This window comes from Lontra canadensis, unplaced genomic scaffold (assembly GCF_010015895.1).
Source record: "Lontra canadensis isolate GAN:19392208 unplaced genomic scaffold, GSC_riverotter_1.0 scaffold61, whole genome shotgun sequence".
Classification (NCBI taxonomy): Eukaryota; Metazoa; Chordata; class Mammalia; order Carnivora; family Mustelidae; genus Lontra; species Lontra canadensis.
Window position 1 is genome coordinate 10,969,634 of NW_022631055.1, and position 12,746 is coordinate 10,982,379.

General features: G+C 37.5%; 1 protein-coding gene across 9 annotated transcripts in view; it reads right to left on the reverse strand.

Annotated features, from left to right (window-relative positions):
* THADA (THADA armadillo repeat containing) overlaps positions 1-12,746 on the reverse strand; it is a 326,811-nt gene that overhangs the window by 224,783 nt on the left and 89,282 nt on the right. For all 9 annotated transcript variants that reach the window (XM_032877945.1, XM_032877944.1, XM_032877943.1 and 6 more), the window contains one exon: positions 5,195-5,286. In XM_032877945.1, the coding sequence (XP_032733836.1) occupies positions 5,195-5,286 (92 nt within the window). The remainder of the gene's footprint in view (positions 1-5,194; positions 5,287-12,746) is intronic.

Genomic DNA, 12,746 nt, shown 5'->3' on the forward strand with positions numbered 1-12,746 from the left:
GCACACAAACAGGCACCGAAGGTATGCACGCTTCCTTCTGCACCCGTTTAACAGAGATCTCACCGCAGCAGAGAACCATAGGTATTCATGAGACAGCCGGTTTCCCCAGCGCCAAGCGCACATCTGATTCATCTTTGGATCTCAGTGCCCGGCAGAGGGCCTGGCCCAGAGGAAATGCATAATAAATGTTTTTAAATGGAGAAAATAAGAATCCTTTGGGTCTGAGGATGTTAAGATTATCCTGGCCACAGTCAAAGAAAATTTTGATTTTCAGTTTTGCCAAATAGGCGCTTGCTGCAAACTATTAAATAGTTCAAAGCAAATAAGCTATTCTGAATTTAATAATTACATTCTCTAAAATATAAAAACCCAATTGCCCTACAGCTCTCAATTTCAATTTTGAGAATCCAATTATTTCCTAAACAATGGAGTGGGTAACCACAGAAACTTGTGGAATCTTTTTTCCTAGAAAACATGAAGAACAGGAAAGAAGCCAGTTTGTCTGGAAACTGCTTCAAACTCCATCTATAAGCAGAGGCTAGACCAGATCAGATGCCCCTCGGAGGATCCTTCCAGACCTATACAACTAAGATGTCAGGAGAAATAACTAAAATAATTGTCTCTAGTTTACACCCTGGAAAGTGAAATAAATACAATTCAACATCTCTTAACACAGTCATTAGAAATTATTTTACTTGGACTGGCTTTTATAAACATATTTTTCTGAGACTGTGCTAAACCATCCCAAGCTATCAATTTAAATATGAGCTTTCTCTAACAAGACATAATAGATACTATTATAACAACACAAAAAACAAGATTATTCTATTGTTCCATCTTTCTACCTACCTGTTTCCATGTACCCCAAATATACTCATTCCCAAAGCTTTACAAGGAACACTACTTCCCCCGAATATTCCATGCAGCTCTCCCACTAATGATTTTCTAGCGCATCTAGTACTCATGTCACACTGTGCAGCCACTTACTACAACTTGTCTTCTACTCGTATCTTTTGCAAATAGCAATTTTTGTTCCTTTAGCTAAAACATAAGTTCCTTAGGCGAGGTCCAAGTGTTATACGTCTCATGTACTCCTCTATTGTGTCAGTAATGAGTTCACGACACATGCTTACAAATTCTCATTGACTAACTGATTTAAAATGAAGAGAGAGGGGCACCTGGGTGGCTCGACTGGTTAAGTGTCTGACTCTTAAATTTGGCCTAGGTCATGCACTCAGTGTCCTGAGATGGAGCACTGTGCTGGGCTCTGTGCTGGCATGGAATCTGCTTAAGAATCTCTCTCTCCCTCTGCCCCTTCCCCCACTCACACGCATGAGCGCACACACACTCTCTTTCCCTCTCAAACAAATGAATAAACAAATAGATAGATAAAAATAAAATACAATACAGAGGGAAAGCAAGAGCTACAGAATACTGTCTACACTGAGGACCAAAATGAAGCTTTGGCAAAATCTAAAAGTTTTCAGACAGCTATATATTGACATTTGTCATTTACCTGAAACTAGAGTAGTTGAAGGTAATACCTGCAGAGTCTAAAGAGAAAGACCTAGAGTTAATGATCACATTGGTTTAGCTCCTGCCCTCTAAGGAACGAGGAACTATCGAGGGGCGACCACTCATGACACTGCAGATGGAGGCCATTTTGGAAAGCCTAGCACACTGCCCAGATCACAAAGCTGTGCAGGTTCTGCTTCTGCGTAGGATCAAAGATTCATTCTGTCAGGCCAAGTCAGTCAGGGGGAAATAAATAGAAAGGAAAAAAGACTTAGCCAATTAAAATGCTATAACATTATTTTCAAAAAACCAAGTGAAACTTAAGTTTTTTCATTCTTCATAATCCAAGGAACACATCTAGAACAAGACTAAAGAGCTCTATAGTCCAGTCATTACCAGGGCTCCTTGTCCCTACTACAAGGCAGGTACGGTTTGAGGAACTGGGAATAGAGCAGTTCACTAAACCCACAATTTTAGTAACAATTACATAAAGACGTAGCTTAGTATTTTATAAAAATAAGAGACCTCAAGGATGGTCCAAATCTCTTATCTTGGAGAAAACCAAGGCCCAGAGAGATTAACTAATTTGTCTCAGTTGGTAATGGTGTCTATGAGGCAACAAAGGCAAGGAATAGAAACCAGGTTTCTTATCTCTCCTCTAGTAACAAAATTTACTTGCTCTTTAAGCAAATTTTTGTGTGCCTATTTTATGCCACACATATGGTAGGTACCAGGTATACAAATGGATAAGATACTGACTCTGTCCTCAAAAATTGCAGAGTAATTCTAAGATGGGATGAACACTTCAATAGAAGTGGTAACAGAAAAAAAGTAAACTCTGTCTCTAATTGTGTAGGACTTCCAACATTTTATTTTTTTAATTTTTTAACATTTTATTTATTTGAGAGAAAGAACGTGTGAGGCAGGGGAGGAGCAGAGGGACAGGGACAAGCAGATTCTGTGCTGAGCTCAGAGCCCCACTTGGGGCTGGATCTCAGGACCCTGAGATCATGACCTGAACTGAAACCAAGAGTCAGACGCCTAACTGACTGAGCCACCCAGGACTACAACTTCCAACATTAAAAAAAAAAAAAAGAACGGTTAATCATTTGTTTTATCCCCACCACAGCCCTACGAGTACAGAGCATAGATCTTATTATTCCTGTTACATAGATGGAGATATTGAAGTACAAAGAGGATAAGGGAGTCTATTAAGGTCATCTCTAGCGGCAACAAAATGCCTAGAAACCAAGTCTGTTTACTCCAAGATAGACATTTTTTTCTCACTAGATGGGAAAGGCAGATGTTCTTTTTATGACCAGTTCCCTTCTGACCAAGAGCATACATTTGCGAAACCGTGTGCAGAATAATCTATGGCTGTGAAAGTAGACTTAACTGGCCTGTGGCGTCTCATCAGCTGAGCATAGTTATTCGATAGTTGAGTAAACCATCAACAAGACCTCATTATTACCAGTATTCTTAACATACCCATTAAATATCACAGAATAGATGGCAAAGTTTCTGCCCTCAGGGAGTTAATATTGTAGGGAACAGGGCTATAAACATTTTTTAAAAAGTGACATAATTAAACAAACTATGAATAGAATAACCACTACAAATAACAGTTAATTTAAGACACTAAAGGTTTTGAAGAGCAAATCTAGTGGATACTTCCAGGAAACTTCCATACTCTTTAAGAACTAAACAGAGAACAGAAGCCTTGTATACATAATGATATAGACCAATCTTCATATTAATAAAGGCTCTTTCTTACCAAGCATGTTCATCACATTAAAAAAAAAATAGTAATTTCTTCATTCCTTCATTTCACCTTTCAATTTTACTCAAAACAATTATATGAATATTCCATTTCCCTCTTTCTAGGAAAGTTACATATTTTGTAACCTTCCCCATCTAAGAAGAATGAATTCATAATGGCAGCTCCCATCAGCATGCCTTTGGCAAAACAATTAAAGCTGTGTGGTTTCATTGCGTTAACCTTCCACCCTCCTTCAGATGTAACCTAAATGGAATGTATCTGATGATTTTTCTCCTATACATAGTAAAATCTGTATACACATCTGAGATTCACTCACTTTCTAAAAAGTAAAAGGGAAAAAAGCATTTCTTCACTGTCATGTTCAGTTTTAAACAATAATTTCACTGTTAATTATCTCATACTTTATTGATGCCATAATTTACCATGGCCTTATAACATGACCAAACTGTTTTAAACCTTAATACTTTTTAGAATTATTAACAAAATAAAGAAAGCTAAGGAGAAACAAATATTAGTGATTTCAAACTACTGAGAGGAAGAACTTCTTTAGAAACTGGCTAAATAGTAAAAATCGTGATCATCCTTTCAAAGGAATAATGTTAGCATTATTTTAAAAATACAACTTGAGGGGCGCCTGGGTGGCTCAGTGGGTTAAAGCCTCTGCCTTCGGCTCAGGTCATGATCCCAGGGTCCTGGGATCGGGCTCTCTGCTTGGCAGGGAGCCTGCTTCCTCCTCTCTCCCTGCCTACCTCTCTGCCTACTTGTGATGGATCTTTGTCTGTCAAATAAATAAATAAAATCTTAAAAAAAAAAATACAACTTGATTAAAACAACAACAACAACTCTTCAGTATTTCCTGAATATACTCAGGGAATTCATCCTTATAGCCGTTGGTTTCTTTTTAAATATTTGTTAAATTTCATAGGGTGATAAGTAGCAATTTAAATGACAATTAAGAACTATCAGTAAGTTTCATTAAAATTATCAACTGTGCATCATAAAATATATTTCATGACATTTTCTAATTCCTAAAACTCACCTCATCACAAGAAAATATTTTAACAAATAACAGCTTAAAACCTAAATTAAAAAGTGTGATTATCAGCCTTTTTAGGTAGGAGAGGAATAGGGCTTTAGTTATCTACAGATCATTAAGAGAAAGTACGGGGCCTATTGATCCTAAATGAAGTAAAGAAAGTAAGTAAACATGCAACAACAGTGACATCTAGTGTCAACTTTTGCAAGCCACTAGACTACCATCAAATCTTCCCAAGTACTGAAGAAACAACTATTCAAAACTTCTCTTCTTTAAAGACCAACAAATGGAACTTTTGCTTTAGACCTAAAAATGACGCATCATTAAAGTATTTCAATAAGTCTCCTTTCAGACATTAAAAAAAAAAACCTTAAAAACATCTTAAAGAAAACATCTTAAAGAAAAACCATAATACTGAAGACCTAAAAGTAAAAAAAAAAAACTTTGGTTATTCCATGTGGCCAGCGTCTATCTGTAACTGCTCCCCTTGGCTACAGAAAAAAGCAAAGATACTACACAAGCTAGTACTTGGTTAGCACATCAAGAAAAAGCAGTTTAAGACATTTCAGGAATACCTGAAAATGCAAAGAAAAAAAAACTTCAGCTGTTGCACTGAGAAACAAGCTCAACATTTCAGCCCTTGCTACCTTGCTCTATTTTTGTTGCTTTGAAAGGTCCACTTATTTAAACAGTATGTATTTTTGCCCAAGAACTTAAAATTTGGCAGCCTAGGTTAATTTACCATAGCATTTTAATAGTTTTATGCTCTAGATGAATCCATAAAAGTAAGCAAATTTCCAAAAATTATTTTTGGCCAGGACAGTATTTTGTAAAAAGTAAAGTCAGCATTAGATGAAGCTTACCTATTTTTTTTGGAAAGTTCATCCTTTCCCCTTTTAACTCCAAATATTCTTGTGATCAAGGTACTAAAAAGAAGTGTGGATGAATTTCTCACCTAATGTAAAAATAATGCACAATAAGGGTTAAGAAATATACATGGCATGAAACCAACATTTACAATGTTCAAACTTGACATTCAAAGTCCTTACCCAATTGGCTAATGTGGGGCTAAAGCAAATATGGTTTGTGTTCATGAAATAATTTTCAAAAACTGTATAGTAACTGACTCAATGACTTCCTCTTACACTAAGCCCTGGAACCCAACCACATGCACACAACACAGCTCTTTCCTGTACTTCCAACATTACCACCAACTATTTTATTTTTTTGTCCTTGAGTCATCAAATAACCTTATTTTTTAAAATTCATTTTCCTGTATTGTTTCTGACAAGGAATATCCCTTGATATCGAAAGAGCTCAGCTCTACTTATTTTCTATAATCATTTACCTATGGAAAATATTTATAAGACCTTACCCAATCCATATTAATTAATACAGCCAAGAAAATATTCAATATCCAGAATGTTGTTTATTAACTCCACAATGTAGTAGTTTAATGAATTTTAGCCCTATAGTCATCTGAGACAACTGGTTAAGAAAAATAAGAGGGAACTATCATTAATAAACATAAATCATTTCTTCAAAATAATAATAATGATGATTATGATGATGATGATGCCTGGGGCACTCAGTTGGTTAAGCATCTGCCTTCAGCTCACGTCATGATCCCAGGCTCCTGGGATCCAGTCCCACATCAGGATCCTTGCTCAGCAGGGGAGCCTGCTTCTCCCTCTGCCTGCCTCTCCCCTGCTTGTGCATGCTCTCTCTCTCTCTGATAAGCAAGTAAATAAAACCTTTTTTAAAAATGTAGTAATGGAGATACATATTTCCAAACTAATGTGTCAAGATGTTTTGTTGGATTATAAAACTGTCTGGAATGCCATGGCCAATTGGGCCTTCGGGATTACCTTGCCAAATCAGAGCAGGGATGTATAAATACGTATTGAGTTTCCTACAGTATGTAAGAACGATACCAGCATCATGGAGAATATCTAGAAGACACACTTACAGCCAACACAGAACCCATATTCTACTGAAATAGGGCTCATAATCATATGATATGTTTAAACAGCAACATGAGAAGAAAGGTAATTAAAAGTAACAATGGAAGATTTACATATAGTTGCCTGTAACCACTGCTGCAAGGGTCACAAACTCAAATGCCCAGAGGACCAGTGAGTGGCAGGGGCAGCACAGGACTGGGACTAATTCGGTCACCATTCAGCTTCGGCTGAGTCGCAGGAGGGGATGTAAGCCCAGTGTTGCCAGATCTGCCTTTTCAAGAGAAGCCAGAAAACTCAGTTTTTATGTGAAATCTCACTATTTTGAAATGTTGGCAACAAATTAAAGGAAAAAAAAAACAACAACAACAAACACTGAGGAGGCCAAATAAAACATAGTTGTAGGCTAGATTTGACCTATCCGCCACCGGTTTGCAACCTCTCCTCTAGAAGCCCAAGTCTGACTCAGTTCATGCATGGTTAACTCTAGGAGTGGACTACAATTCATACCAAAGTGGAGTAATTCATACCAATATTGCAATGACACCTAAAATTGGACAAGTTCACATATGCTCACTCCACAATCAACAAACATTAATGAAGCACCTACCACCATGCCCTAATATCCCTAAACAACGAATCAATCTGTCCTGTTACACTGTGAACATGGCCTTGAGCCATGATCTCGATCATCCCCTAGTCCAGATCTTGATTATCTCTCACCTGGTCTACTGACTTAGTGCCCAAAGATATTAGGTTTAAGATGGCTTGGTAAAGTCATACAAAAATCCTGCCCCCCTCAGGTATCACACAAAAACAGAAAAAGAAAAACAGAAACACAAATTCCATCCTGCCCTAAACCAAACTTTCTAACAAAGGCTGCCAGATGCAGTCAAACTAAAATAGGAGTTCCAGGAGATGAAAGAGCACGAGTGCCAAGGCACCCCTTAATCAAAACTTAGAGGACTGCTTTACGAAGTGAATGGGAACGGCCAGAGAGAAAATCCCTTGTCTGATTCAATAAGCTGGAGGCAAGAGCCAGTCTTTTGGTAATATTAGAAGGTAATATTAGGCACCTGGGTGGCTCAGTGGGTTAAGCCTCTGCCTTTGGCTCAGGTCATGGTCTCGGGGTCCTGGAATCGAGCCCCGCGTTGGGCTCTCTGCTCAACAGGGAGCCTGCTTCCCCCTCTCCCTCTGCCTGCCTCTCTGCCTACTTGTGATCTCTCTCTCTGTCAAATAAATAAATAAAGTTAAATTAAAAAGAGAGAGAGAGAGAGATCTGAGGGTTCCAATAGCAGTAGTCTGATCCCTTCAGTATCAAGTTCCCTCATTAGCAGCCAACAGTCATCATTGTCTGTTTCAGTAGGTGAGCAACATGCTGATATTCTACCATTAATTAGTGACAACTTTCAGAAAGTAAAGTTTCCCCTCATCTGCTCTTTAGTTACCCTGTTACTAGATTACTACACATAAATTTACCAGTTTGCAGAATAATGAGTTAATGCCATAGCAGCCCCCAAAGGCCACCAAATAATGATCTTTTAAGACATTAAAGAAAATTAACTTTCCTTTTCTTGAGATAAAATTCACATACCATAAAATTCACCATACTAAAGGGTACTGGTTGGTGGTTTTTACTATATTCACAAACCAGGAAACTACCACCACCTAATGCCACAATATTATCATTACTCCAAAATAAAACCCTATACACATTATTAGTCATTATGCATCCTCCCCCACCAGGCAAGCACTGATCTACTTTCTGTCTCTATGGACTTGCCCATTCTGGACATTTCATGTTTATAGGATCATGCAATATGCAGCCCTTTTTGTCTGGCTTCTTTCACTTAGCTGTTCTCAAGGTTCACCCATGTTGCAACATGTCTCAGTAGGACACTCCTTTTCACAGCCAAATATCATGCCATTGCATGGATATACCACATTTTTATAATCCACTCATCATTTGATGGACATCTGGGTTATTTCCATTTGGGGGCTACTATGGATAATGATGCTATGAACACTACAAGTTTTTGTGTGAACGTGTTTGTTTTCATTTCTTTTGGGTATACAGGAAGAAATGGTACTGCTGGGTCATATGGTAATGATAGAGTAGGCAGTCAGACATGAGCTGGAGACAAAGGTGGTGGTGATAAAGAGGTGACACATTAAAAGCCTGGGGCACAACATCCTGACTTTGTGGCTTTTAACATCCTGGTCTCACAGCTTTCAACACGGTAGGGCTAACAGACCAAGGACCACAGGTACAGAACATGGGCTCTTCTCTTCAATCTCTGCCCCCAGGGTAACCTTTATTTAATTATATTCACAAAGTGGTCTCTTCAATCCACCCCTGATTTATCCCCATGGCAAAATATGGCCCTGACAGTTCCCGCAAGAACCTTGCAGGGTCAAAAACTCCCCCTCCCTAGGAATCCCTTGGATGACTGGAAACAACCTCAGTTGGACACTGCCCTAGCTGTGACCTATAACCTATGCAAACATAAAAAGAAAAGATAGCCCTAATCCCAATATAGCTGCCACCTCTGAGCCTGCCCAATCTCCCACCTTGAGAGTGTAACATCCTTGATAAACTGCTTTGTGCCTGCTACTTTCCTTCTGGCTGTCTTGATCCAAGTGTGGACCCTCATGTAAATCTTTCATGGGGAATCCAAGAACCAAGATCTCCGTTAACACAATGCAGACTCTCCCCCTAGTAACAGTAACTGTACTTTTGAGGACCTGCCAAAGTGGTGGTACCATTTTACATTTGCACCAGCAATGTATGAGGGTTCCGATTTCACCAGTTCTCCAAGTGTTCCCCAATAATTGTTATTGTCCATCTTTTTTTATTATAACTATTCTAAATGGATGTGAAATGGTATCTCATTGTGGTTTTGATTTGCATCTCCCTACTAAATAATGAGGCTAAGCACTTTTTCATGTGTTTATTGTATATTCACATATGTTTTCTCGAGAAATAATTTCAAATTCTTTGCCCGTTTTTTAACTGGACTGCCGTAATTTCTCTCACTGAATTTTAAGAATTCTTTATATATCCTGGGGCATCTGGGTGGCTTAGTCGGTTGGGCATCCAACCTGATTTCATCAGTTCAGGTCTTGATCTCAGGGTCATGACTTCAAGCCCCATTTTGGGCTCCACACTGGGCATGGAGCCTACTTAAAAAAAAAAAAAAAATGAGTTCTTCATATATTTTATATACTAACTAAATATCAGATACATGATTTGCAAATATTTTCTCCCATTCTATCAGTTGTATTTTCATTTTCTTGATGGTATTTTTGAAACACAGACATTTTAAAATTTGATCAAGTCTAATTTATCACTTTTCTTTTGCTGCTTGTGCTCTAGGTGTCATACCTAAGAAACTGTTACCTAATCCAAGGTCACAAAGATTGACAGTTAATTTCTTCTAAAAGCTTCACCATTTTAATTTTTACATTTAGGAGTTTGATCCATTTTGAGTTACTTTTTTTAATATGGTTTAAGACAGGAAGCAAGCTGATTCTTCCACATGTAGTACATCCAGTTGTCCCGGTACCATTTGCTGAACGGACTATTCTTTCCACCACTGAATTGTCTTTTTTACTAAATGTTAGGTTTTACTTCTGGATGCTTAATTCTATTACATTGATTTATAAGTGACTATTCTAATGCCAGTACCACACTATCTTGATTACTGTTGCCTTTGTCATAAGTTTTGAAATTTGAGCATGTGAGTCCTCTTTCTTTCCTCCCAAGATTGTTTTGGCTAGTCTGAGTCCCTTGCATTTTCATCTGAATTTTACAATCACTTTGTCAATGTCTTCAAAAAATTCAGATGGGATTTTAATATATATTGAATTTATATATTGATATATTTATATATATTGATATATTTTTATATATATTAATTCATTTAATATATATTGACTATAGATAGGTAGGTAGATATATAGAATCTGTAGATCAATATGGGGAATATTGTCATCTTAACATTGTATTGTCATCTTAACAGTATTAATGAGGTCTTCTAGTCCATGAACATGAAGTGTTTTTCCACTTCATTTAAGCCTTCTTCAATTTCTTTCCAAAAATATTCTGTAATTTTCAGCATAGAAGTCTTATATTTCTTTTCTTAAATAGAATATTACTTTATTAAATAGTACTTAGTATTCCTAAGTACTTTATTCCTTTTGACACTATTACAAATGGAATCTTCTCTTAATTTCACTTGTGGATTCTTTTTTTTTTTTTTTTTTAAGATTTTATTTATTTATTTGACAGACAGAGATCCAAGTAGGCAGAGAGGCAGGCAGAGAGAGAGGAGGAAGCAGGCTCCCCACTAAGCAGAGAACCCGATGCGGGGCTTGATCCCAGGACCCTGAGATCATGACCTGAGCTGAAGGCAGAGGCTTTAACCCACTGAGCCACCCAGGCGCCCCTTCACTTGTGGATTCTTCATTGCTAGTGTATAAAAATACAATCAATTTTTATGTATTAATCTTGCATCCAACAACCTTGATGAACTTGTTTGTTAATGATTAATTATTTAATGGTTTTGTATGTGTGTGAGTGTTTGTGTGTGTTCCTTAAGATTTTCTATATAGGAGACTGTCATTGAAAAATAGATTAAGTTTTGCATCTCTCTTTCCAATTTGGTTGATTTTTAGTTCTTATTCTTGCCTAATTGCCTTACCTACAACTTCTAGTATGATGTTGAATAGATATGGCAAGAGTTGATATCCTTGTCCTATTCCTGATCTTAGGAGGAAAGCTTTCAGTCTTTCACCATCAGCGTGTTGTTAGCTACAGGTTTTCCATTGATATCCTCTGTCAGGTGAGAAAGTCCCCTTCCATTCCTAGTTTATTGAGCATTTATAACATGAAATGGTGTTTGGATTTCTACATCTGCTTAGATGCTCATGTGGTTTTGTCCTTTAGTCTATTCATATGGTGTATTATATTGATTTTCATATGTTGAAATATATACTCGATATTTTAAATGTATAGAAGTTGTATAGCAGAACATTAAAAACAGTAATGTGAATATAGAGAAAATACCTAGCATGGAAGACACTATTGGTTACTTAAGATAGGCGAGTGTCCCTATGTTTTGCTACAATAGTATAAATGGTTCCAGGACATCTGGTTAAAGTTCTCCTTTTTATTTTCTAATATTCCATCCATATTTTTGTCCCTATCCATTATAAAGCTAATAAAGGAAGGAAATTATGTAGAAGTACAATTGGGAGAGAGGTGGAGATGGACTGACAAACTGCATTACCAATTCCTAAGTCACTGATAGAAGATGGTAATATGAACCACTGATACCCTATCAATGTGGGTAGGGCCATTACCAGCGCCAATATATCTTGAAAAACTCTTCACAGTAACAACAAGGAAAACATGCCCAGCTTGGGAAGGATGGATCAAGGAGAATACAAGTAAAAAGGAGAATAACAATAGGGAAAAATAGCAGTAAAGTGAAAAATGGGCAGAATAGAACGGCTGCCAAATAACTCCAGCTATAATTAATTCTTATCATAAGGAAAATACCAGAAATTCTTCCCATTTTCTTACCACCTTCTCCATCAAGCCCCCAACATATGGTTGATAAAGACTTGATACTCAGCTACAATGGCTATCAATTTTTTCCCTTCTATTCACTAAGTACATATACTTTTTATTTCTAGCATGAAAAAGCTAACCACATAGACTTGTGTAAAATATAGAAGGATTTGGTAAAAGAAATCAAAATTGGGTTTCACGAAGCAGTTTGTGTGTGTGTGTGTGTGTGTGTGTGTGTAGAAGTGTGTACGCATGTGTATATGTGTATTGCAGATAATTCATTTTTCTTATGTATGTATGGCTCTTCTTGTATAACATAAATGCTCCCTTGACAAATAGTTTTAAATGATAAATGCAGAGCCTCTCATGAGCAATCACTATGTGGTATAGTCACTTATACACGTTACACCTTCACCCTTAACAGATGGTCACGTCCCTGAGAATGGGATCTGCGTGTAATAGGAAATATTTTGTCTAGTGTACATGGCGCCAGTTTACAGTAGAAAGAAATACTTTCTGAAAAAATTCAAGGAGATTTGGATTCTTATTTGTCTTTCATCCCTTCTTAGCTATGTGACCTTGAAAAAGACACTTAAAACTTTAGGTCCTAAACCCCTCATCTGTAATCCAGCAAAGCTGTACTGGGATTGTAGTGTAATGAGTAGAGCAGGGCTAGATTTAAGCACCACACAGCCTTCAGCCTGGCCCCTTTGTGGCAAACTCACAACCACCTGAGACCCTGGACATGCTGGGGCCAACAGAGCATAGATACAAGGCCACGCTCCTGGGAATACCTAAAAGGCTCCTTTTCCTCCTCTGAAACCCACTGCATATTGTAGACCAGAGCTGGCCTGAGGGAGGCAACTAAGGACATACCAG